The sequence below is a fragment of the Nycticebus coucang genome, chromosome 2 (genome assembly GCF_027406575.1).
Source record: "Nycticebus coucang isolate mNycCou1 chromosome 2, mNycCou1.pri, whole genome shotgun sequence".
NCBI lineage: Eukaryota > Metazoa > Chordata > Mammalia > Primates > Lorisidae > Nycticebus > Nycticebus coucang.
The window spans coordinates 166105497-166132735 of NC_069781.1; the positions used below are offsets into that span (position 1 = coordinate 166105497).

Genomic DNA, 27239 nt, shown 5'->3' on the forward strand with positions numbered 1-27239 from the left:
TCAGCCTCCATCATGCACTGACTTATATAGTAGTGCCCATAATCAGGCCAGAGGAGTTGAGACCTATTCCCAGGTGCTCCACTATAACACCAAGAAGCCCAGCAGGGCCCTCAGGGCTCCATTCATCCAGCTGAAGAGAAGTATGGCTTCCCTCAAAAACCAAGCAGCCCCATGGCAGACTCCTAGGAAGCATTATAGGTCCTGGGATGAAAAATGCTTCAGAGAGAGGTGGTGGTTAATGATGGGTCACTGTGGGGGTTCATCAGCTGTGCACAACACAGATCTCAGCCTATATGCAGGGGGATAGAAGCAGTGCCTATTTGGCAGGTATAGACAGAACAGCATTTCCAGATTACTGGAAATCCATCTATATGCCAATAATCTCTAAGACAGCCACTGCACAAAGCCACCTGCTACTGGTTTTTGCTCCAAGCAGATACTGCATATTCTGCACTCTTTGGAGGACAGAGAGGAAGGATCTCAAACAGCCTGTTATTTATTTTCAGTGCTTGCCACATGGGCAGGGACCAGCCTCTACCCTGGTGAACCCCGGACAAACCCCTTGTGTTCTGCCCTGATCCCTGCTATCAGCGGTTCCTTTTCCATGGCATAAGCAGATGTGAAGTATCAGCTGTTTGCAGAATGTGTCCTATCTAATAGTAACTGCCTTCTGCTGGGCCAATACTCCCAACAGCCCACTCAGAGGCGGCTTGGGAAGGCAAGCTCTATGAAAGGAAAAGATACCCACTTCATCACGACCATCCTGTGGAAGGAAAGCAGACGGCCCCCACCCTCTACACATATACCCCTCCCCTCTTCTCCCTCCCACCACAGGCCAAGGCATGGTTGCCAGGCACAACCTACTTTATGAATTATGCTCCCATCCCCAATCCCTGGCTGTGGTTCTTCCAGCTCTTCCTTTTCTTTTTTTTTTTTTTTGGAGACAGTCTCGTTATGTCACCCTACTTAGGGTGCTGTGGCGTTGCAACTCATAGCAACCTCAAACTCTTGGACTTAAGCGATTCTCCTGCCTCAGCCTCCCAAGTAGCTGGGACTACAGGTGCCTGTCATAATGCCCAGCTATTTTTTTGTTGCAATTGTCATTGCTGTTTAGCAGACCCAGGCCAGGTTCGAACCCTCCAGCCTCGGTGTATGTGGCCAGTGCCCTACCCACCGTGTTATGGGCCCCGAGCCCAGCTCTTCCTTTTCTAACAATTATAATCAATGAAAGTATGCCTCAGGGGGCCTGATGCTGCTTGGAGGGTTGCAGTAATTAAGGTAATATATGGCACACCAAGTGAACAGCTGCCTCCTCCACAGAAACGGAAAAAAGAAGGTATCAGCCATCCAGCCCTGATGTAGCTGGGCTTCCTATCAACACAGACTGGCTCGATCTTGGGAGAAGCCCAAGCCTACTCTCTATCCACAACCCTGACTTAGTCTCCCTGCTTCCCCAATCCAGGATCTCAGCCCCTAGATGGGCCCTATATGTGTCCCAGCTTCCCTGCCAGCTCACCAAAGCAAGGGCGGGGATGCAGGAATACTCACTTGCCTGCAGATCACCTTGCCCTGCTTCCAAGTCATTTAGCCAAGGGCCAAGGGCTCTAACATTCTTCTGTTGGGGCACACCTGTTCCTTAGTTTCACACTTGCGAAAGGTAAACATCAAAACTTCCACATACAGAAACCTCTGACTATGCAAGCTAAGACATGCCCACATACTCCCCGGAAAGTCTGAGCACTTCAGCCTCACTGGAGAGGCACTTTGTGTACATCTACCCCAGGGTCCAAGTAAGACCCCAGAGTACCTGCCTACTGCCCAGTTCTAGATGCAAAATGTCTTTGCTGAGTCAGTATAAACTAAAAGAAAACACTCAAAACACCAATGTCCTGTTGTGCCATCTTTTTCTTTTTTTTTTGTAGAGACAGAGTCTCACTTTATTGAGTGCAGTACCATCACAGCTCACAGCAAACTCCAGCTCCTGGGCTTAGGCGATTCTCTTGCCTCAGCCTCCCCAGTAGCTGGGACCACAGGCGCCCGCCACAACACCCAGCTATTTTTTGTTGCAGTTTGGCCGGGTCTGGATTTGAACCCACCACCCTCAGTATATGGGGTCGGCGTCCTACTCACTGAGCCACAGGTGCCACCCTGTGCCATCTTTTTCCGTAATTCAACTCCAGATGTTTGGAACATGCCTACTAAAATACAGAAAATATAAACTTAAGAGAAAAGATAGTTTCAATTATAGCTAATTCCAATGAATAGAAATATTCATAAAAAAACTTTTTTTTTAAGACAGAGTCTCACTTTGTTGCCCCAGGTAGGGTGCAATGACACAATTATAGCAACAGCAACCTCAAACTCGCAGGCTCAAGTGATCCTCCTGTCTCTGCCTCCCAAGGAGCTGGAACTACAGGCGCCCACCACAATGCCCAGCTAATTTGTCTATTATGAGCAAAGATGGGGAGCTCTTGAACTCCTAAGCTCAGGTGATCCACCTGCCTCAGCCTCCTAGAGTGCCAGAATTAAGGCATAACCCACCACACCTGACCCATAAAAACATTAAATATCCTGGTACTTCTTTCTTCAGGTAGAAAAAAATACCCTTTCCCAATAATAAGAATAGCTGGCTCGGCGCCTGTGGCTCAAGCGGCTAAGGCACCAGCCACATACACCTGAGCTGGCAGGTTAAAATCCAGCCCGGGCCCGCCAAACAACAATGACGGCTGCAACCACAAAAATAGCCAGGCGTTGTGGCGGGCACCTAAAGTCCCAGCTACCTGGGAGGCGGAGGCAGGAGAACCACTTCAGCCCAGGAGTTGAAGGTTGCTGTGAGCTGTGATGCCACAGCACTCTACCCAGGGTGACAGCTTGAGGCTCTGTCTCAAAAAAAACAACAAAAAAAAGAATAGCTAATACTGGCTCGACATCCGTAGTTCAGTGGTTACAACACTGGCCAGGTACACCATGGCTGGTAGGCTCGAAACTGGCCTAGGCCTGCTAAACAAACAAGCAACAACAACAACAACAACAAAATAGCCAAGTACTGTGGTGGGTGCTTATAGTCCCAGCTACTTTGGAGACTAAGGCAAAAGAATTGCTTAAGCCCAAGAGTTTGAGGTTGCTATGAGTTATGATGCCATAGCAGTCTACAGAGGACAACAAAGTGAGACTCTGTCTCAATAAAAAAATAATAATAGGGAAGTGCCTGTGGCTCAGTGAGTAGGGCGCCGGCCCCATATACTGAGGGTGGCGGGTTCAAACCCAGCCCCGGCCAAACTGCAACAAAAAATAGCTGGGCGTTGTGGCAGGCGCCTGTAGTCCCAGCTGCTCAGGAGGCTGAGGCAAGAGAATTGCATAAGCCCAAGAGTTAGAGGTTGCTATGAGCCGTGTGATGCCACGGCACTCTACCCGAGGGCAGTACAGTGAGACTCTGTCTCTACAAAAAAAAAATAATAATAATAATAATGATAATAAAGGTCAACGCCTGTGGCTCAGTGAGTAGGGCACCGGTCCCATATACCGAGGGTAGTAGGTTCGAACCCAACCCTGGCCAAACTGCAACAAAAAAATAGCCGGGCATTGTGCCGGGCACCTGTAGTCCCAGCTACTTGGGAGGCTGAGGCAAGAGAATCACCTAAGCCCAACAGCTGGAGGTTGTTGTGAGCTGCAACGCCACGGCACTCCACCAAGGGCAACAAAGTGAAACTCTTGTCTCAAAAAAAAAGAAAGGAGGGCGGCACCTGTGGCTCAAGGAGTAGGGCTCCAGTCCCATATGCCGGAGGTGGCGGGTTCAAACCTAGCCCCGGCCAAAAACCAAAAGAAAAAAAGGTATAGCTCATACTGCATTTATATACCCCCTTTTCACGTCAGGCACTAGTCTAAATACTTTATAGGAATTAACTCAATCCTCCTATATAAACATCCTATATATAAATTAGATACTAGTATTATTTCCATTTACAGATGAGGAAACTGAACCACAGAGTTGTTAAGTAACTTACTCTAGGTAACACAGCTGCCAGGATGCAAATGCAGACAGAGTGGCTCCAAAGTCCATATTCTGCTGAGCCCTTAAGGCCTGTTTCCCCACACGACCAAATGTGAGCCTAGCCAATCCACTGACGCTGAGCTCTGACATACAGAAAAGGGAACACTATCCTGTGCAGGAACAAGACCCCATCTCTACTAAAAATAGAAAAACTAGCCAGCCATGGTGATGGGCGCCCATAGTCCCAGCTACTCAGGAGGCTGAGGCAGTAGGATCACCTGACCCCAAGAGTTTGAGGTTGCTGTGAGCTATTATGACACCACTGTACTCTAGCCCAGGCAACACAGTGAAACCTGTGAACACAGTGAAAAGAAAGAAAGAAAAGAAAAAGAAAAGGGAATAGTCAACTCCTATAGATAGAAGGTGGTGGTCCTTACGCACAATCAGGGCCACCATGTTCAGGGCAGTGTGGTGAGTCTGAGTTCCAAATGAAGGCATCTCCAAGCCGAAGGAAGGCTGTGAGCCAATGGAACCTGACTCAAGACTGGTTCTAGGACCACACTTGCCCCTCATGCTGAGGTGAAGCACAGCAACAGAAACAACCTCATCACAGTGCTCAAGTGCAGATGCCAAACACTGTGCTCACCTGGGGAATGGTGAAAACAAGATGTGGTTCCAAGGAGCTCACAATCTGGTAAGGACACAGCCAGGTAAATGTGAAGGAGTCACACAGGCAGGATTGCAAGTGTCATCACAGAGATATGGTGAGGGCTGAAGAGTTCAGGTGACATTGCAGGGGTTGTCATGGAGGAAGGGCCCATGCAGATGCATGGTGTTGGCCTGTGGCAGAAGAGGCTGAGCAGGAGTCAGACCTGCTCTGGGCACAGTCCACACAGAGCAGGGAGCAGAGGGCTCAGGTAGAGGAGCAATCAGCAGGCCACGGGAACAGTCAGTAGACAGGCCATGACAGCACAGATGGAGAAGCACAGCCAGATTAAAGAGATCTTTGGGGAGTGGTAGAACCATAACCATAACAGAAGACAAAGAAGGATGTGAGATTGGGCGGCACCTGTGGCTCAGTCGGTAAGGCGCCGGCCCCATATACCGAGGGTGGCGGGTTCAAACCCGGCCCTGGCCAAACTGCAACAAAAAATAGTCGGGCCTTGTGGCGGGCGCCTGTAGTCCCAGCTACTCGGGAGGCTGAGGCAAGAGAATCACTTAAGCCCAGGAGTTGGAGGTTGCTGTGAGCTGTGTGATGCCACAGCACTCTACCAAGGGCCATAAAGTGAGACTCTGTCCCCACAAAAAAAAATTAAAAAAAAAAAAAAAAAGGATGTGAGATTACTCTGAGTCATCCCACTTGAGGACCAGGGTGGACAATGGCTGTCAGCAGAGACAGGGAATGCATGAGGACCTGTCTTGGGACAAGCAAGTTCGCCGTCTGCTGGACCTTAAAGCAAAGAGCTGAAGTTCTCAAGGAGGTGTGGTCTGCTCAAGGGCAGAGTGGAATCAGAGGAGTGACTTGTATACGTCTACCTGGATGGCCCACCAGCTACCCCTTCACTACTCTCTCAGGGTTTAGCAAAACAGAATCTCTACTCACATGCCATACAAATCTTCTGGGTCCCTCAAGGGAGGTGAGTCTCACCTCCATTGCCCACATACACCCACAAAATAAATAAATAAATAAATAAATAAAACAAATTATCAGCAACACTCTTGGAGACCACCAACAGCTTGCAATCCAATCATCGGCTACTCTGAAGATACCATGTCCAGCTGAATTACCTCCCAAAGGGCTTGTCGTGCTATCCTATCCTCCCCATCTCTCTGTCCAAGCTACTCCCACACTCTTCTGGATCCCTACGACAGTCTGAGAGAGTCTCCTAACACCTCCTAACAGTCTCTTAACATGACCTCCTTGCACCTGCTCCTGCCCCTCAGTGGCTCCCCATAACACCCTGGTCAACCCACACTCCTCACCAGACCCTGCCAGCCACTGAGACCAGCCCCACTGGCCTGTAGGCACTTCCTCAGCACCAGGCTCTTTTCCACCTCCTCCCCACAGGCTTCTCACTCTGCCCAGAACCTTCTTCCTCTCTCCTCAACCACTCTTCCACAGCCCCTTGTCACACTATCACTCCTCACCTGACTCCTCCTTATCTTTCAGATGCCAGTCTAAATGTCCCTTCTTTGGGAAAGGCTAGGGCTAGCGGACTCTCATGGCACCCTGTGCTACCCCTGCATGATACTGACCAAGTGGAAAGGGACCACCACAGAGTAATCTAATAAGTATCTCCCCTACTAGGTGAGGTCTATATGGACAAGGACTGTGTCTGTGTACCCCGCACTGGGCTGAGGGGCTGACCTGTAGTACATACATAATAAATTAATAGGACTGTCACGGCTGTAATGAAATAAGATACTATCTGTAAAGCATCCAGTACAGAGTCTGACACACTTGGTCACCAGTGGCTCCAACAGAAGCAAAGTAACTCAGTGGCGAGAACATTTTCTGCCACTCAAGGCTGTGATGGTGCCAAAGAATGACCTTCAAAACCCAATTCAAAGAATGATCTTCAAAATCCAGTACTAGGATGAACAACCAAAAGCCTACTATCATTCCTGAGAGAGGTAATTTCTACTCAGTCTGCACATCTGCCCTTTGCTAGATCTACCCAGACATTCAGCTAGCCCTGTATCCTGGGAAAGTCTGATGCATTCATCCTTCACAGGGAGAAGCCCTACCTAGATGCAATCTGATTCCTACTTTCCACCTTAAGGATAATCAGGGAGATGATCAGATATAGCAGGAAGGAAACCCTCAAGGAGCTGACAGATAGAGTGAAATGAAGACAAGTGCGACATCCACTGAATACTTAGGCCTGTTCACTTGCCAGAAAGAGATGCACCTGGGAGAAAAATGGATTTTTCTTATAATTTGGCATTAGTAATGTCAAAGCATGTTACCAGGAGCTGGCCTTGGACCAGCCCACAGGGAATGAAAGTCTATTTTTTTGTTAATAAGAAAATGGTTTTATTTCTAATTTTTATTTTCCATTCAGTTTAAAAATAAACTTTTACAGGGCTGGGCACGGTGGCTCATGCCTGTAATCCCAACACTTGGGAGGCTGGGGTGGATTGCCTGAGCTCACAGGTTCGAGACCAGCCTGAACCAGAGTGAGACCTCATCTCTAAAAATAGCCAGGCATTGTGTCAAGCACCTGTAGTCCCAGCTACTTGGGAAGCTGAGGAAAGAGAATCGCTTAAGCCCAACAGTTAGAGGTTGCTGTGAGCTGTGACTTCACAGCACTCTACTGAGGATGACAGCTTGAGACTCTGTCTCAAAAAAAAAAAAAAAAAAAATATATATATATATATATGTATTTATACACCCACACACTTTTACTTTGATAATAAAGTTTTGCAACTAACAAAGCAGTTGAACTAATACCCATGAATACAGGTGGGGATACAATTAACACCTACTTATATTTCTATACTCTACATAAAATATTCTTTTAATGTCATTTGTTAAAATAACTACAAATAAACTACATAGTATTTGTGGACAAAAAGCTAATGAAGTCAACCTCTTAAAATACTAAAAGTATAATATACAGCATATTATCAATATTTACATGAATCACATCAAAATGATGACATCCTAAAACATATTCCTTTAATTTTATTTATTTTTTGAGACAAAGTCTTGTTCTGTCACCTTGGGTAGAGTGCAGTGGCACAATCCTAGCTTACTGTAACCTTAAACACCTGGTCTCAAGCAATCCTCCTGCCTGAGCCTCCCAAGTAGCTAGGACTACAGGCACACAACACTATGCCCAGCTAATTTTTTCTATTTTTAATAGAGATAGGGTCTTGCTCTTGCTCAGACTGGTCTCAAACTCCTGACCTCAAGTGATTCTCCCTTTTCAGCCTCCCAAGTGACTAGAATTATAGGTGTGAGCCATCACCCAGACAACACATTCATTTTAAAGGATAGATTTATCAATAAAATATTATATATCTTTTGGCTAGGCATAGTGGCTCACACCTATAATCCTAGCAGTCTGGGAAGCCAAAGGATATGGATTGCCATGAACTCACAGGTTCAGGATCTACCTGAGCAAGAGCAAGACCCAGTCTCTAAAAAAATAGACAGACGTTGTGGTAGGCACCTATAATCCCAGCTACTTGGGGACTGAGGCAAGAGAATCACTTTAGCCCAAGAGTTTGAAGTTGCTGTGAGCTGTGATGCCACAGCACTCTACCGAGGACAACAAAGTGAGACTCTGTCTCAAAAAAAATAAATAGGGCGGCGCCTGTGGCTCAAAACGAGTAGGGCGCTGGCCCCATATGCTAGAGGTGGCGGGTTCAAAGCCAGCCCTGGCCAAAAACTGCAATAAAAAAATAAATAAATGTTATATATCTTTTATTTATTTTTTTGGAGACAGAGTCTCGCTATGTCACCCTCAGTACAGTACTGTGGCCTCACAGTTCATAGCAACCTCCAACTCCTGGGCTTAGGAGATTCTTTTGCGGGCGACGCCTGTGGCTCAAGTAGGGTGCCGGTCCCATATGCCGGAGGTGGCGGGTTCAAACCCCGGCCAAAAACCACAAAATAAAAAAAAAAAAAGGAGATTCTTTTGCCTCAGCCTCCCAAGTAGCTGGGACTACAGGCGCCCACCACAACACCCAGCTATTTTTAGAGATGAGGTCTCGATCTTGCTCAGGTTGGTCTCAAACTCATGAGCTCAAGCAATCTACCCATGTTGGCCTCCCACAGTGCTAGGATTATAGGCATGAGCCACCGCACTTGGCCTTCTGTGACTGTTATTAAACAAAGATTGGAAAATATATATTTAAGTATTACACCCTCTTTGGAGAAAGGTAGTTGCTGTTTATGTGTCATAGGCACAAAGAATAGAAAGCCAGGGCAAAACCACAAGGACACTGCCTGCTACCATGATGGTCTTCAGAACAGCTTGCACCATGTCACTTGTGTCACTCAAAGGACTGCCAGGTGCGGTGGCTCTCGGCTGTAATCCTAGAACTCTGAGAGGACCAGGCAGATAGACTGCCTGAGCTCATGAGTTCAAGACCAGACTGAGCCAGAGCAAGACCTCTAAAAGTAGCTGAGAGTTGTGGCAGGCATCTGTAGTCCCAGCTACTTGAGAGGCTGAGGCAAGAGAATCACTTTAGCCCAAGAGTTTCAGGTTACTGTGAGCTGCGACACCATGGCATTCTACTGAGGGTGACAAAGTGAGATTCTGTCTCGAAAAAAAAAAAGGACCAATAGACCATCTTTTGGAACCCATTAGCCATGATGGAGGCTTCTGTCTCCTCAACTGTACCCAGCCCAAGTACTGGGCTAGGTAGAAAACTGCTAGGCAGAAAACTGAAAGGGTACCAGGTTGACAGAGGAAGACCATCAGCAGGGCCCAGGCCAGCGCACTAATCTGAGGCTGCTCTTATCCTAAGTCTCGTGCATTTCTACCCAGTTTTAAGAAATCGCCTCAACTATGTTCTACGTGGAACACCACTTAAAAACTTTGATCTTTAACACAGTGAAGTAACAGGACTCAGGGCTGGCAGTAGTCTTCTTCCCAGTACATGCTGAGTCCTAGGCTGGTCAACAAAGGCCAATGGGAGCGAGGGCTACTGAGGCGTATCCCCACTAGGAGCAAGCTTAGGTCACCTGGTTATGACTGCAAACAGTTCAAATTCCATGAATAACAATCACTAGCCAATTCATTTTTGGAAAGGAAGCCTACACCATCCTGGCCCAAAGGCCATAATTCAGGATTCTCTACCCAATGGCTTGCCTTAAGAGAAGTGCCCAGCAAACAAAGCCTTTCAGCTGCCACCATGACTCTCATCACAGACTAGATTAGGAGAGTAGAACAAATGTTCTTTTAAACAGTGACTCACCAGGAAGTCTGTTCATGTTGACACCTTGAGCTGAGAGTCCTATTCCCATGTACCTTTAAAAAAGCACACACACACAAAAATTTGAATTAGCAAATGACTATGTATCTTTCTTCTCAAATATTTCTTAGTAAAAGATAGAAAAATGATTAAAGCAATCAATGTAGAGACTCTTTTTTTTTTTTTTTGAGACAGAGACTCAAGCTGTTACCCTGGGTAGAGTGCCGTGGCATCACAGCTCACAGCAACCCCAACTCCTGGGCTCAAGCGATTCTCTTGCCTCCACCTCCCAAGTAGCTGGGACTACAGGCACCCACCACAACGCCCAGCTATTTTTTGGTTGCAGCCATCATTGTTGTTTGGTGGGCCCCAGGGCTGGATTCGATCAGGTGTATGTGGCTGGTGCCTTAGCCACTTGAGCCATAGGCACTGAGCCAATGTAGAGACTCTTTTAACAAACTAATGGTTCCTGAAGAACCTTTACAATTTTTTTTTTTTTTAAGACAGAGTCTCAAGCTGTCGCCCTGAGTAGAGTACTATGGTGTCACAGCTCACAGCAACCTCAAACTCTTGGGCTTAAGCAATTCTCTTGCCTCAGTCTCCCAAGTAGCTGGGACTACAGGTGCCCACCACAATGCCTGGTTATTTTGTTGTTGTTGTTGCAGTTGTCATTGTTGTTTTAGATGGCCCCAGCTAAATTCGAACCTGCTAGCCTCAGTGTATGTGGTCGGCACCCTACCCACTGAGCTACGGGCACCGCCCTACATTTTAATTTCTAATAACAAGCATCTTAATGTGTTACGCGGCTAGAGAAAAAGCGGGTAAGTGTTTATATATAACCACAAACCACTGGCATCAGTTACAGAGAAAAGTGCCATGTAATCATGGTTTCCAGTCCCTTGGCGTTCCTGCTCTTGCTAAGGCACCAGAATCTTCTCCTAAGAAGTACTTAAAGTAGCTCAATCCTAGGAATTGGCTGGGCATGGTGGCTCACACCTGTAATCCTACCACTCTGGGAGTCTGAGAAGGGTGGATTGCCTGAGCTCATGAGTTCGAGACCAGTCTGAGCTACAGCGATACTCTGCCTCTAAAAATAGCCAGACGTTGTGGCAGGCACCTGTAGCTCCAGCTACTCAGGAGGTGGAGGCAGAAGAATCGCTTGAGCCCAAAATTTGGAGGTTGCTGTGAGCTGTGATGCCACGGCACTATACCCAGGGCAACAGCTTGAGGCTCTGTCTCAAAAAAAAAAAAAAAAAAAAAACATGGTTAAAATGGTAAATCTGGGCTCAGTGCCTGTAGCACAGTGGTTATGGCACCAGCCACATACACCAAGGCTAGCGGGTTTGAACCCGGCCAAGGCCAGCTAAACAACAATGACAACTGCAACATAGGGTGGCACCTGTGGCTCAATGAGTAGGGCGCCAGCCCCATATGCCAAGGGTGGCAGGTTCAAACCCAGCCCCGGCCAAACTGCAACAAAAAAATAGCCGGGCGTTGTGGCGGGCACCTGTAGTCCCAGCTACTCGGGAGGCTGAGGCAAGAGAATCGCGTAAGCCCAAGAGTTAGAGGTTGCTGTGAGCCGTGTGACGCCATGGCACTCTACCCGAGGGCAGTACAGTGAGACTCTGTCTCTACAAAAAAATAAATAAATACTTCAATAAATAGGGATCCAGAACAAGGCTGGTCACTCTCACTTTAGCAGTTTTTTGCATTGCTGTCCCAATCCATTTGACATGGACAGATGAACAAGACATGGTGTGTGCATTTGGTCACCTCCTGCGCTGTGCCCCAGTAATGATTTTTGCTGAAGTAGAAAAATCCAGGCCAGGCGCGGTGGCTAATTCTGGGAGGACAAGGCGGGTGGACTGCCTGAACTCATCGGAGTTCGAAACCAACCTGAGCCAGAGCGAGACCGCGTCTCTAAAAATAGCCAGGCATTGTGGTGGTCCCAGCTACTTGGGAGGCTGAGGCAAGAGAATCATTGAGCCCAAGAGTTTAAGGTTGCTGTGAGCTATGACTGACACCAACGGCATTCTACCAAGGGTGACAAAGTGAGACTTAATCTCCAAAAAAAAAAATAAAAAGAAAAGATAAAAGGAAAAAATCCATATGGAATCTTAAGGGGCACTAAATAGCCAAAACAATCTTCAAAAACCAAGAACAAACTTGGAAGAGTCACACTTTCTGATTTCAAAACTTATTACAGGCTCAATGCCTGTAGTTCAGTGGTTAGGGTGCTAGCCACATGCACGGGGGTGGGTGGGGGGGTGGGTGGTGGTGGGTTCAAACCCAGCCTGGGCCTGCTATACAAACAAACAACAACAACAACAAAATAAAAGCAGTCGGGCATTGTTGTGAGCACCTGTAGTTCCAGCTACTTGGGAGGCTGAGACAAGAGAATTGATTGAGCCCAAGAGTTTGAGGTTGCTGTGAGCTGCGACGCTACAGCACTCTACAGAGGATGACACAGTGAGACTCTGTCTCAAAAAGAAAAAAAAAACTGGTGATGCCCGTGGCTCAGTGGGTAGGGCACTGGCCATATACACCCAGGCTGGTGGGTTCAAACCCAGCCCAGGCCACCTAAAATAACAATGACAACTGCAACAAAAAAATAGCCAAGTATTGTGGCAGGTGCCTGTGGTCCCAGCTACTTGGGAGGCTAAAGCAAGAGAATCGCTTAAGTCCAAGAGTTGTAGGTTGCTGTGAGCTGTGACATCACAGTACTCTACTGAGAGTGACATATTAAGACTCTGTCTCAAAAAAAAAAAAAACAGGGCGGCGCCTGTGGCCCAGTGAGTAGGGTGCTGGCCCCATATACTGAGGGTCACAGGTTCAAACCCAGACCCGGCCAAAGTGCAACAACAAAAAAAATAGCTGGGCATTATGGCAGGCACCTGTGGTCCCACCTACTTGGGAGGCTGAGGCAAGAGAATCACCTAAGCCCAAGAGCTGGAGGTTGCTATAAGCTGTGACGTCATAGCACTCTACCGAGGGCGACAAACTAAGACTCTGTCGCTAAAATAATAAATAAATAAATTTAACTAAGAAACTCAGGTAACAGAAATAAACTGGACATCATCAAAATTAAAACTTTTGTACATCAAAGGGACACTACCTTATCACACAGTGATAAGACAACCTATGAAATTAGAGAAAATATGTGCAAATCATATATCTGATAAAAGGTTGATATCCAGAATATACAAAGAACTCCTATAATTTAACAACAAAGAAACAAACAACCCAACTTTAAAATGGGTAGAGCACTTGAACAGATCTTTCTCTAAAGAAGGTAGACGTTTGGCCCATAAGCACACAAAAAGATGTTCAACATCACTAATCATTAGCGAAATGCAGATCAAAACCACAATACAAGGGCCAGGCGTGGTGGCTTGCCCCTGTAATTCTAGCACTCTGGGAGGCTGAAAGAGGCAGATCACCTGAGCTCAAGAGTTCAAGACCAGCCTGATCTACAGAGAGACTTCGCCTCTAAAAATAGCCAGGCATTGTGGTGGGCACCTGTAATCCCAACTACTCTGGAGGGTAAGGCGAGAGAATTGCTTGAGCCCAGGAGTCTCAGGTTGCTGTGAGCTATGTGCCATAGCACTCTACAGGGGGTGACAAAGTGAGACTCTATCTCAAAAGAAAAAAAAAAACCTACAATGAAATACCATTGCATATCATTTAGGCTGCCAAGAATGATTCTACAATGAAAGAACATAATGAAAACCCCAAACCCAGGCTGGGCACCTGTGGCTCAAATGGCTAAGGTGCTAGTCACATACACTTGAGCTGGCGGGTTTGAATCCAGACCAGGCCCACCAAAAAACAATGACAGCTGCAACCAAAAAATAGCCAGGCATTGTGGTGGGCACCTGGAGTACCAGCTACTTTGGAGGCAGAGGCAGGAGAATCACTTGAGCCCAGGAGTTGGCGGTTGCTGTGAGCTGTGATGCCACAGCACTCTATCCAGGGTGACAGCTTGAGGCTCTGTCGCAAAAAAAAAAAAAAAGAAAAGAAAAAAAACCTAAACCCAAACATGTTCTCCTGGATATATACTCTAACAACACTTGTGCATATAACGAACAGAAAGGGGCAGCGCCTGTGAATCAAGGAGTAGGGCGTGGGCCCCATATACCGGGGGTGGCAGGTTCAAGTCCGGCCCCAGCCAAAACTGAAAAAAAAGAAAAAAGGAACAGAAAGACCACCGCAAGAAGGTCACTGACTATACCTGAAAATTAATTTTTAGGAGCTGCTGGGTCCTTGATAAAGTTGAGTAATTCAGTAAAAATAGGTGTGATAAATTTCTCTTATGGTCATTCATGCCTTCCACAAAGATCTCATGACCTATACAGTGCTGGCGACACAAGGATGGGGACCTGGATCCAGTCCCTGACCTCCAACAGTTGTAATTTCAAGCCAGGATACACTGACTCAAAGTGGAGGATGCCCTGAGGAAGAGAAAGCTGAGCCAAGACCTGGTAAAGGAGATGAGAGGAGAAAAAAGGAGCACACTTCATGAGTAAGCAGCACAATAGAATGTGCAAAGCCATAGAGACAAGAAAGCTGCCACATGATCGAGAAACTAAGAAGTTCAGTGTCGCTGGGCTACTGTCTGGGCAGACCTAAAAAGAGCCAAAGCTGGAACAAGAAACAGGCTGTGCACACACAGGCTGCTTGCTACTTAAGGAGTGCAACTTCATGGGAGGTAAATGGAAGCCACCAAAAGGGCTTCCAAAGGGTACAGCTGATCAAAAAGCTGATACCTAGAAAATGGATTAAAGAGGCAAAACTGGGGCGGCACCTGTGGCTCAAAGGAGTAGGGCACTGGCCCCATATGCCAGAGATGGCAGGTTCAAACCCAGCCCTGGCCAAAAACTGCAAAAAAAAAAAAAAAAAAAAAAAAAAGAGGCAAAACTGTACACTTCCAAACTCATCCCAACAGAAGATGACAAGGGCTGGATAAGAACAGTGGCACAGAATGACTTGGAGAGAGCCAACTGCTCTTCAGAACACAGTGAACTTACTGGGTGGAGGAGAGACTAGGGAAGCCTAGAACACTGCCCAGCACAACCAGTTACCAAAGAAAAGTCTAATCCCTGAGATCCACGGGGAAATTTGGGAGCTAAAGTGCTCAAGCAGAGTCAGTAGCAGGCATGTTCCAGTTCTGCTCTAGCCCTGGCATTTATGCTGTGCACAAACATCTGAACAAGCAACATATTTGCAAGGAGCAAATATACTAGACAATCCCAGATTCACACCCTGAGCAGGAGACTGGAATAGAGAAAGGAGCATAGTTTCCAACACCTCACTTCCTGACCAGGGCTTTCTTTTTAGACAGCAGGATGCATCTAAGGAGCTGGGGTATCTACCTATAACATGAATCAAAGTAACGTGAAAACCATCTGATTTATTCTTTTCTTCTATATGGCAGTGAAATGGAAAAGAAACACCGTATGCCAGAGAGGTAAGTGTAAAGGGACAACAGACAAGTTCTTGGTGGCACTGAGAGCATCAGTTGGCCTCTCTAACGTTCTGTTTCTACCCTCAACTGCCAGAACCACAATGCAAGCTAGAGCTGCAAGGAGAGTCACTGTAGCCCCCACTTGGGTCCAGAGAGAAAAGGGCAGCACCTGCTGCCTGGGCCAAGCAGAGCTGTGATCCGCCAGAGAGGATGCACCGGAGGAAAAGCACTGCACGTGGACATGGCAGCAAAGGCCCTCAGCTCACCACAGTCACTCATGAGTCCACCCAGGAGCTCTCACCATCCACAACATCCACTGCAGGAAGTAGGGGGTTCCATGCTGTCCTCCACTCACCACAGTCATCCAAGAAAGTCCACTGACACCCTGCAGTCACATGAAGAGATAGATAAAAATATAGGCCAGTCCTCCTGGATTCTTTTTTCTCTTTAGTTTTCCATATTTTCTATAATTAACTCAAATTACCTTTATAATCAGTGACAAAATCACGTTTTTCTGTTTTTTTGAGACACAGTCTCACTCTATGCCCTGGGTAGAGTGTCATGGTGTCACAGCTCACAGCAACCTCAAACTCTTGGGCTCAGGCGATCCTTTTGCCTCAGCCTCCCAGGTAGCTGGGACTACAAGTGTCCATCACAACGGCCGGCTAGTTTTTCTATTTTCAGTAGAGACAAGTCTTGCTCTTGCTCAGGCTGGTCAGGAATTTCTGAGCTCAGGCAATCCACCTGCCTCAACCTCCCAGAGTGCTGGTATTACAAGCATGAGCCACCGTGTCCAGCCACCTTTTTTTCTTTTGAGAACAGGATCTTCCCATCGGTCTGGCCTCAGACTCCTGGGTGCAAGTGATCCTCCCACCGCAGCTTCCTGAGTAGCTGAGACTACAGATGTGTGCCACTACACCTGGCTTAAATAATCACCTTTAAGAGGCAGCTGAAAGCTGCATACTGAGGAGGTTGTTGGCTCTCACCAATCAGTCCCTCTCTGGATTGTCCCAGAGAAACATCTCAGTGATGGGGGAAACACTAGGGAACTGAGCTTTCAGGGTCAGCTCCTCGGTCCATCCAGCTCCATTTGAGCCTTGACAGGAGGACAGAGGCTGCATCAGAAAAGTAGACCTTCCAAGACAACAAAAACATAACAAAATTCTTGCTAAACAGAGGCACTGAAGCCCCAGCTCACATAAGTAAGCATGTCAGACCCTGCTGCAGTGAGACAGACTCAGCACAGCTCTAGTTGACTAGAGATTCTTCTGCAACCCAGGCAGGACTGGGAGACAACAGAACCTTAGAAACTGGGGCACTTTACTCTCACATCACTCCATTATGCACAAGGCCATGAGAAGACCACCCCTTTGCTATACTCGCCCACCTAGTCCTGAGAGCAAAGTGGAGCACCCTGCACAGGCAACCCCTTTGGCCACAAGCCTGACATTCCCTTCCTACCTCCCAAAGGAAAGTACATAAGGAGTTTTAAGGTGACAGAACACTTCACAACAGGACTCCAGAGATAAGACCCACTCTGAAAGGCTGGTCTCAGACACTTCAGCCTAATTCAGGACCATGGGTCTTAGATTTCAACCCACATCTCAGGTTCCCTCCCTTTCCCTAGAAAGGGAGAGATTGAACCAAAAGACTCCTGAACTCCTTCCCAGCTCTCACATAAACAGGAGTAGGGCGCTGGTCCCATATACCAGAGTTGGCGGGTTCAAATCCAGCCCCAGGCCAAAACTGCAAAAAAAGAACAGAAATTTGGCCAGGTACGGTGGCTCATGCCTGTAATCCTAGCACCCTGGGAGACCAAGGCAAGAAGACTGCCTGAACTCACGAGTTTGAGACCAGCCTGAGCCAGAGCAAGACCCTGTCTCTAAAAATAGCCAGGCGTGGCTCAGCGCCTGTAGCACAGTGGTTATGGCACCAACCACATACACCGAAGTTGGCGGGTTTGAACCCAGCCTGGGCCAGCTAAAACAACAATGACAACTGCAACAGAAAATAGCCGGGCGGGTCAGAGGCTAAGGCAAGAGAATCGCTTAAGCCCAGGAGTTGGAGGTTGCTGTAAGCTGTGTGAGGCCACGTCACTCTACCAAGAGCCATAAAGTGAGACTCTGTCTCTACAAAAAAAAAGAATATAGCCGGGTGTTGTGGTGGGAGCCTGTAGTCCCAGCTACTCAGGAGGCTGAGGCAAGAGAATCGCTTAAGCCCAATTGTTTGAGGTTGCTGTGAGCTGTGATGCCATGGAACTCTACCGAAGGTGACAAAATGAAACTCTGTCGCAAAAAAATGAAGAACAGAAATTTAGGCTCGGCGTCTGTGACTCAAGTGGCTAAGGCACCAGCCACATACACCTGAGCTGGTGGGTTCGAATCCAGCCCAGGCCCACCAAACAACAATGATGGCTGCAACCAAAAAATAGCCGGGCGTTGTGGCAGGTGCCTGTAGTCCCAGCTACTTGGGAGGCGGAGGCAGGAGAATCGCTTAAGCCCCCAGTTGGAGGTTGCTATGAGCTGTGATGCCACAGCACTCTACCCAGAGCAACAGCTTGAGGCTCTGTCTCAAAAAAAAAAAAAAAAAAAAAACAGAAATTTGTTCTTTCTCACAATTCTTCTTTTTTGTTTTTTCTTGAGACAGAGTTTCACTTTGTCATCCTCAGTAGAGGTTGCTATGAGCTGTGATGAACACTCTACCCAGGGCAACAGCTTGAGGCTCTGTCTCAAAAAAAAAAAAAAAAAGAATATAGGACGTAAAATTCTCAACAAAAAAGTTGCAAACCAGCCAGACTTGGTGGCTCATGTCTGTAATCCTAGCACACTGGGAGGCCAAGTAGAAGGACCCCTTGAGCTTGGGGGTTCAAGACCAGACTAAGCAAGAGCAAGACTCCATCTCTATTAAAAATAAGAACAAGGGCGGCGCCTGTGGCTCAGTCGGTAAGGCGCCGGCCCCATATACCGAGGGTGGCGGGTTCAAAACCGACCCCGGCCAAACCGCAACCAAAAAATAGCCGGGCGTTGCAGCAGGCGCCTGTAGTCCCAGCTACTTGGGAGGCTGAGGCAAGAGAATCGCTTAAGCCCAGGAGTTGGAGGTTGCTGTGAGCTGTGTGAGGCCACGGCACTCTACCGAGGGCCATAAAGTGAGACTCTGTCTCTACATAAAAAAAAATAATAAAATAAATAAAATAAATAAATAAAAATAAGAACAAGATGGGCAGTGCCTGTGGCTCAGTGGGCAGGGCACCGGCCCCACATACCGAGGGTGGTGGGTTCAAACTCAGCCCCGGCCAAACTGCAACAAAAAAATAGCCAGGTGTTGTGGTGGGTGCCTGTAGTCCCAGCTGCTCTGGAGGCTGAGGCAAGAGAATCACATAGGCCCAAGAGCTGGAAGTTGCTGTGAGCCGTGTGATGCCACGGCACTCTACCGAGGGCAGTAAAGTGAGATTCTGTCTCTACAAAAAAAAAAAAAAAAATAAGAACAAGCAAGGCACCCATAGCTCAGTGATTAGGGTGCCAGCCACATACACAGGGGCTGGTGGGTTGGAACCAGGCCAGGGCCTGCTAAACAATAATGACAACTACAACAACAACCAAAAAAAATATCCAGGCGTTATGGTGGGTGCCTGTAGTCCCAGCTATTTGGGAGGCTGAGGCAAGAGAATCACTTAAGCCCCGGAGTTAGAGGTTGCTGTGAGCTGTGGTGCCACAGCATTAGTACTCCACCCAGGGTGACAGCTTGAGGCTCTGTCTCAAAATAATAAATAAATAAACAAATAAATAAATAAATAGGCTCGATGCCTATAGCTCAAGCCACTAAGGCACCAGCCACATACACCAGAGCTGGCGGGTTTGAATCTAGCCCGGGCCTACCAACCAATGACAATTACAACCAAAAAATAGCCAGGCATTGCCAAACAACAATGACAATTACAACCAAAAAATAGCCGGGCGTTGTAGGGAGCGCCTATAGTCCCAGCTACTTGGGAGGCGGAGGTGGGAGAATCGCTTGAACCCAGGAATTGGAGGTTGCTGTGAGCTGTGATGCCACTACACTCTACCCAGCGTGACAGCTTGAGGCGCTGTCTCAAAAAAAATAAAATAAAAAATAAATAAAAATAAGAACAATTTAGCCAGGTGTGGCAGGCGCTGGTATTCCCCAGATACTTGAGAGACTGAGACAGAAGGATCCCTTGAGCACAGGAGTTTATGGTTGCAGTAAGCTATGATGACCCCACCGCACTATAGCTGGGGCAAGACAACAAGACCCTGCCTCAGACAAAAAAAGTGGGGTAGGGGGAGAACAGAATGTAAGAAAGAAAGTAACAAATGTTTGGCAAGGATGTAGAGAAAACTTGAAGACTAAATACATTGCTCATAAGGATGCAAAATGGTGCAGCTGCTCTGTTAAACAGTTAGGTGGTTCCCCAAAAAGTTAACCATATGACTCAGCGTTTCCACTTTGGGGTGAACACCCAAAAGAATTGAAAAGAGTGAATTTCACCTGTCAACACAAGTAAATTACATAATCTAATGGTTTGTACCTCGTATTAATCTGAAATAAAAAAGAATTTTAAAAATTTAAAAATTTGACTCAATGCCCATAGCTCAGTCAGTAGGGTGCCAGCCACATGCACCAAGGCTGGTGGGTTCCAGTCTGGCCCGAGCCTGCTAAACAACGACAGCTGCAACCAAAAAATAGCTGGGCGTTGTGGCAGGCGCCTGTGGTGGCAGCTACTTGGGAGGGTAAGGCAAGAGAATCACTTAAACCCAAGAGTTTGAGGTTGCTGTGATGCTAAGGCACTCTACCAAGGGTGACATAGGTCTGTCTCAAAAAAATATATATATATATATTAAAAATTAGATGGGTGTAGTGGCTCATGCCTATAGATCCAGCTACTAGGGAGGCTGAGGCACGAGGATCACTTGAGTCCAAGAGTTCAAGGCTGCAATGAGCTATGACGACACCACTGTACTCCAGCCTGGGTAGCAGAGAAAGACCCGTATCTTATATGTGCCAAGAGAAAAGAAACCGGAAATTGACTCAAATAGTATGTATACCAATGTTCAGAGCAGAATTATAATAGCCAAAAGGTAGAAACAACCCAAGTGTCCATCAGCAGATGAATGAATAAATAAAATGTTGTATATGTAAATACAATGGGACATTTTTCAGCCAAGAGAAAGAATGAAGTTCCGATACATACAACTTAGATAAATCTTGAAAACATCATGATATGTGAAATAAATCAGACACAAAAGGGCATAGGATTCCAAGTATGTGAACTATCTACAATAGACAAATTCATAGAGACAGGAAGTAGATCAGAGGTCACTAGGGGCTAGGAACAGGGAAATGGAGAGTTATTGCTTAATGGGTACAGAGTTTCTGTTTGGGATACTGGAAAAGTTTTGGAAATAGTGGTGATGGTTGCACAACATTGTGAATGATCAGTGTACTAAACTGTACACTTAAAAATGAATAAAATGGAATGTTTTTTGTCATATATATTTTATCACATATACACAGTAACACTAAGAACACCCCTATAGCTCTGCATGCCAGCTTGAACCTTATCTGGCTTGCCTGATGAGAAAAGGAGGGTCCTGGCATAAAGCTCGATAGAAAGCATCAAAGTGGCTCGGCATAGCCCAGTGGTTAGGGCGCTGGCCACATACATTGGGACTGGCGGGTTCGAATCTGGCCCAGGCCTACTAAACACAACCATAACAAAAAAATAGCTGGGCATTATGGCAGGTGCCTGTAGTCCCAGCTACCTGGGAGGCTGAGGCAAGAGAATCGCTTAAGCCCAAGAATTTCAGGTTGCTGTGAGCTGTGACGCCATAGCACTCTACCAAGGGCAACATAGTGAGACTCAGCCTCAAAAACAGAAAAAAGAAAGAAAAAGAAAGCATCAAAGTCTTCTAGCCTTACACCAGGTCTAGGTGTGCCTCACTGCTAGCACGGAGTAAATGACAAGAGTGACAGACACATACCCAGTTCTTCTTACTTTTACCAATTTCTTCTTAGGGAAAGGTGAATTTTATAAGCTAGCAAGCCTATGGAGACTTTTTCTTTTTGAGACAGAGTCTCGCTTGGTCACCCTTGGTAGAGTGCTGTGTCATCTTAGCTCACAGCAATCTCAAACTCTTGGGTTCAAGTGATCCTCTTGCCTCAGCCTCCCAAGCAGCTGGGACTACAGGCACCTGCCACGATGCCTGGCTATTTTTTTAAGAGCTGGGGCCTTGCTCTGGCTCAGGCTAGTCTTGAACTTGTAAGCTCAGACAATCTACCGCCTCCGCCTCCCAAGTACTAGGATTACAGGTGTGAGCCACAGCACTTGGCTATTTTTTTTTTTTCAGAGGCAGGGTTTAGCTCTGTCACCCACACTAGATGCAGTGGCCCCATCAACCATAGTTCATCTAACCTGGAATTCCTGGGCTCATGCTATGCTTTTGCCTTAGCCTCCCAAGTATCTGGGAATACTGGTGTGTTTCACCACACCCAGCTAATTTTTTCTTTTTAGAGACAGGATTTGCTAATGTTGTCCAGGCTGGTCTCAAGTAGATTCTCCCAACTTGGCCTCCAAAAGGGCTGGGAGGGCGGCGCCTGTGGCTCAGTTGGTAAGGCGCCGGCCCCATATACCGAGGGTGGCGGGTTCAAGCCCGGCCCCGGCCGAACTGCAACAAAAAAATAGCCGGGCGTTGTGGCGGGCGCCTGTAGTCCCAGCTACTCGGGAGGCTGAGGCAAGAGAATCGCTTAAGCCCAGGAGTTGGAGGTTGCTGTGAGCTGTGTGAGGCCCCGGCACTCTACCGAGGGCCATAAAGTGAGACTCTGTCTCTACAAAAAAAAAAAAAGAAAAAAAAAAAAAGGGCTGGGATTACAAGTATGAGCCATTGTGCCTGGCCTATGGGTACTCTTAATAACTGTTGCATAAGCTACATGAACCACTAACTATGAAGCTTAAACAGTTTTATTTTTATTTTATTAAGTCATAAACACATAGATCAGGTATACATTAATGCATTTATGGGGTACAATGTGCTGATTTTAAATACAATTTGGAATACTTACAAAAAACTAGTTAATATACACCTCATTTATTTATTGTGTTGAGACATTTATCCTCTATGCTTAAAAGATTTGACATGTACCCTTGCAATATGCACCATGGGTGTGTTCCCACCCTGCCTCCATCAAACCTCCCCCATCCCCTCCCATCCCTCTCCACTTCACTCCTCCATCCTGGGCTATAATTGTGATTTATCTTTCATTTGAAAGTGTGAGTATAAATTGGTTCATAATAGTACTGAGTACATTGAATACTTTTTTAAAACATTTTTAAATTTATTTATTTTTTTTTTTTTTTTGGCCGCGGCTGGGTTTGAACCCACCACCTCTGGTATATAGGTCCAGCACCCTACTCCAGGCGCCGCCCTTAATCATTTAAATTTATGCTTCATTAATGGGCTATCACCAGCCACAGAGCCCTGACAGGAAGTGATGAAGACAGAGAAGAGAAGACAAAAGTCCTCAGCCTCATGGCTCTTGAGGGTTGCAGTGCAGTGCCAGCACTGTTGGCTACTCAGGTGAAAAGACCAGTCATCAATGCCCCCCACCCGAGACGTCCCAGAATTTCATCTGACAGTTTCATCTTGACATCTAACACCTTACCCACAGCTCAACAAGCTGGCAATCTTGTTCTTATCAGAATCTGCCCAGATAAAGAAATCAACAGCCTTTATAAAAGGTTGGTCCCTGGAAGATACTTCAGGAAAAATACCAACTGACAGGCTCGGTGCCTGTGGCTCAAGCAGCTAAGGCGCCAGCCACATACACCTGAGCTGGCGGGTTCAAATCCAGCCTGGGCCTGCCAAACCAACAATGACAGCTGCAAACAAAAAAAGGCCAGGCATTGTGGTAGGTTCCTACAGTCCCAGCTACTTGGGAGGCAGAGGCAGGAGAATCGCTTAAGCCCAGGAGTTTGAGGTTGCTGTGAGCTGTGACACCATGGCACTCTACCCAGGTGACAGCTTGAGGCTCTGTCTCAAGAAAAGAAAAATACCAACTGACATTCAGGTGAAATGAGAGCTAATATTCAGAGCCAGGGATTTTTTTTTTTTTTTTTTTGTAGAGACAGAGTCTCACTTTATGGCCCTCGGTAGAGTGCCGTGGCCTCACACAGCTCACAGCAACCTCCAACTCCTGGGCTTAAGCAATTCTCTTGCCTCAGCCTCCCGAGTAGCTGGGACTACAGGCGAGGGCCAGGGATTTTTATTTCATAGTCTGATGGGTCCAATCAAAGCCACAGTCCATCGTAACACTAAGCTGCTCCTCCAGCAACCATACCCCACCATGCCCCTCTGCCAGAAAGCTATACAATTGTCCACTATGCCCAATTCTATGCAAGCTCCCCACTGAAAAGAATGGCATTACAGTGCTCGCTTCGGCAGCACATATACTAGAATTGGAATGATACAGAGAAGATTAGCATGGCCCCTGCGCAAGGATGACACGCAAATTCGTGAAGCGTTCCATATTTTTTAACTGTTTTAGGGTTTGAGCAAAAAAAAAAAAAAAAAAAAGAATGGCATTACAGAGCTGCCATGACCCAACACTATCCAAGGAAGAACAGGACAGAAAACAAAGAAGCCTCTAGTCAGGATGTGCTCATATATAAAAAGTGGTTCTGAGCAAGGGTCAGGAGACCCTCATGTGCCCACTGTCACCAGCAACATCAAAACACCTAGATAGCCCACCAGCTAGCAAGGGAAGGACAACCCCTCTGGTGGCCGTAGGAAGGTTAGTCACACACCCTGAGTTCTGAACTCCTCTAAACCTCTGACAGGGTCTCAATTACCAAACCTTAACTTTCCAGATCTGCTGCATTCAAAAATCAAATATATTGTCTGTGGTGGTGGTTCCTGCCTATAATCCCAGCACTTTGACAAGTGGAGGTCAGGAGTTCAAGATCAGCCTGGGTAATATAACAAGACCCTGTCTCAAAAATTCACTCTGTTGTACCAGGCTAAAATGCCATGGCATCAGCCTAGCTCACAGCAACCTCAAACTCCTGGGTTCCAAGGATCCTCCTGCCTCAAGGCTGGGCATGGTGGCTGATATTTATAATCCTAGCATTCTGGGAAGCAGAGACAGGTGAATTGCTTGAGCTCAGGAGTTTAAGACCAGCCTCAGCAACAGCTGAGACTATAGGCACCCCCTACAATGCCAAACTAATTTTTCCTTTTTTTTTTTTTTTTTTTTAAACAGAGTCTCATTCTGTTGCCTAGGCCAGAGTTGCCTACACAGATTCACACTCTGTTGCCTATCAGCCTAGATCACAGCAACCGCAAACTGCTGGGTTCAAGTGATCCTCTTGTTTCAATCTCCCAAGTAGCTGGGACTCCCCCCAGCTGGCACCCCCCACAATATCTGGCTAATTTTTCTATTTTAGTAGAGACAGGAGTCTTGCTCTTCCTCAAGCTGGTCTCAAACTCACAAACTCAAGGGATCCTCTTGCCTTAGCCTCCTAGAGTGCTAGGATTACATGAGTGAGCCACTATGCCCAGCCCACAAAAAAAATTTTTTAGGGTGGCACCTGTGGCTCAGTGAGTAAGGCACCAGGCCTATATACTAAGGGTGGCAGGTTCGAACCCAGCCCCAGCCAAACTGCAACAAAAAATAGCCAGGCCTTGTGGGCAGGTGCCTATAGTCCCAGCTACTCAGGAGGCTGAGGCAAAAGGATTGCCTAAGCCCAAGAGCTGGAGGTTGCTGTGAGCTGTGACGCCACAGCACCCTACCAAGGGTGACAAAGTGAGGCTCTGTCTCTAAAAAAAAAAAAAGAAAAGAAAAGGCATAGTGGTATGTGCCTGTAGTCCTCAAAACTTGGGAGGCTGAGGCCAGAAGATCAATGACCTGAGCCCAGGTGTTCAAAGTTCCAACCTAGGCAACAGAAGAACCTATCTCTAAAAACCAAACAAACAAACGTCCTTAACTAGAGAGTGTAGCTACTGGCACCCAGCTTAATGTTAGTATTCTCATTAGACCTCACATCTAGTAGGCTGTGGGCCCTAACCTCTACTTTCTGGCTTGGGTAATTATAGAGCTAGAGCATAGCTGTGTGTGGACATTACGAATGCCCTTAGGTACTCAGACATTACCCTTAACTCACTAGTTACAGGAGTTCATGCAGGAGTTAGCCTTGAATTTGCTTGCCTGTAACGTGTTATCTAGCCCAACAGTGCATGGAAACTCTAAGTCCTAATGATTTTATAAACATCAAAGCTCATTTATTAACCCCCTTTCTATTTGAAATATCTGTTTTCTGGGCTTGGCACTAAACCACATACACCGAGGCTGGCGAGTTCGAACAGCTAAACAACGGTAACTGCAACAAAAAACAGCCAGGCATTGTGGTGGGCACCTATAGTCCCAGCTACTCAGGAGGCTGAGGCAAGAGAATCGCTTAAGCCCAAAAGTTGGAGGTTACTGTGAGCTGTGACGCAACAGCACTTTACCGAGGACAACACAGGAAGACTCTGTCTCAAAAAAAAAAAAAAAAAAAAGGAGGGCGGCGCCTATGTCTCAAAGGAGTAGGGCACCAGCTCCATACACCGGAGGTTGTGGGTTCAAACCCAGCCCTGGCCAATAAAAAAAAAAAAAAAAAAAAACTGCAAAAACAAAAAATAAAAAAAAAGAAAGAAATATCTATGGCAGCACCCATAGCTCAGTGGGTAGGGTGCCAGCCACATAAACCCAGGCTGGCAGGTTCGAACCCTCGAACCCAGCCTGGGCCAGCTAAACAACGACAACTGCAACAAAAAAATAGCCGGGCATTGTGGTGGGCGCCTGTAGTCCCAGCTACTTGGGAGGCTGAGGCAGGAGAATCGCTTAAGCCCAAGAGTTGGAGTTTGCTGTGAGATGTAACGCCATAGCACCACAGGGTAACATAGTGAGACTCTATCTCAAAAAAAAAAAAAAAAGATGCCTGTAGCTCAGTGGGTAGGGCGCCAGCCATGTGCACAGGGCTAGTGGGTTCAAATTCAGCCCTGGCCTGCTAAAAACAAACAAAAAAAATAGCCGGCGTTGTGGTGGGTGCCTGTAGTCCCAGCTACTCAGGAAGCTGAGACAAGAGAATTGCTTAAGCCCAAGAGTTTGAGGTTGCTGTGAGCTATGATGCTACAGCACTCTACTGAGAGCAACAGAGTGAGATGCTGTCTCAAAAAAAAATTGTGTTTTCTGTACTTGCCCCTACCCCTATTGGTACATAATGGAAATAAATCTACATTTGTTTAAACCTCTGTTTCTCTATCACTCTGCTATTTTTAAACTGAATGCTATGGGCTGGGAGTGGTGGCTCATGCCTATAATCCTTACTATGGGAGGCCGAGGTAGGAGGATCGCTTGAGCTCAGGAGTTCAAGACCAGCCTGAGCAAGAGCAAGACCCTGTCTCTACTAAACACAGAAAAATTAGCCAGGCATTGTGGCGGGTGCCTGTAGTCCAGGTACTTGGGAGGCTGAGGCAGGAGGATCACCTGAGCCCAAGAGTTTGAGGTTGCTGTGAGCTATGATAACATGCTCTACTCAGGGCAACAGAGCGAGACTCTGTCTCAAAATAAATAAATAAATATAAATAAAATGCACACTTTAGATACTGACTACCTTATGTATTCCTTCAAGTTAAATTACCTATAAGTAAGATAAAAATACATTTTGATTACAAGAAAAAGCAAATATAACTACTGATAAATCCCTGACACAACAGTTTTTAAAACAGAGCACTCTTTTTTCTTTTTTTTTTTTTTTTTTTTTTGAGACAGTCTCACTTTATCTCCCTGGGTAGAATGCCATGG

General features: G+C 46.7%; 1 protein-coding gene and 1 non-coding gene across 2 annotated transcripts in view; one reads left to right on the top strand and one right to left on the bottom strand.

Moving 5' to 3' along the window:
- Nucleotides 1-27239, bottom strand: part of RANBP10 (RAN binding protein 10) — a 69874-nt gene that overhangs the window by 33820 nt on the left and 8815 nt on the right. Inside the window, exon 3 of the mRNA XM_053604355.1 lies at nucleotides 9923-9975. Within this exon, the coding sequence (XP_053460330.1) occupies nucleotides 9923-9975 (53 nt within the window). The remainder of the gene's footprint in view (nucleotides 1-9922; nucleotides 9976-27239) is intronic.
- Nucleotides 23824-23930, top strand: LOC128579966 (U6 spliceosomal RNA). Its single transcript, XR_008378333.1, has one exon. It is a non-coding gene; the product is annotated as a U6 spliceosomal RNA (small nuclear RNA).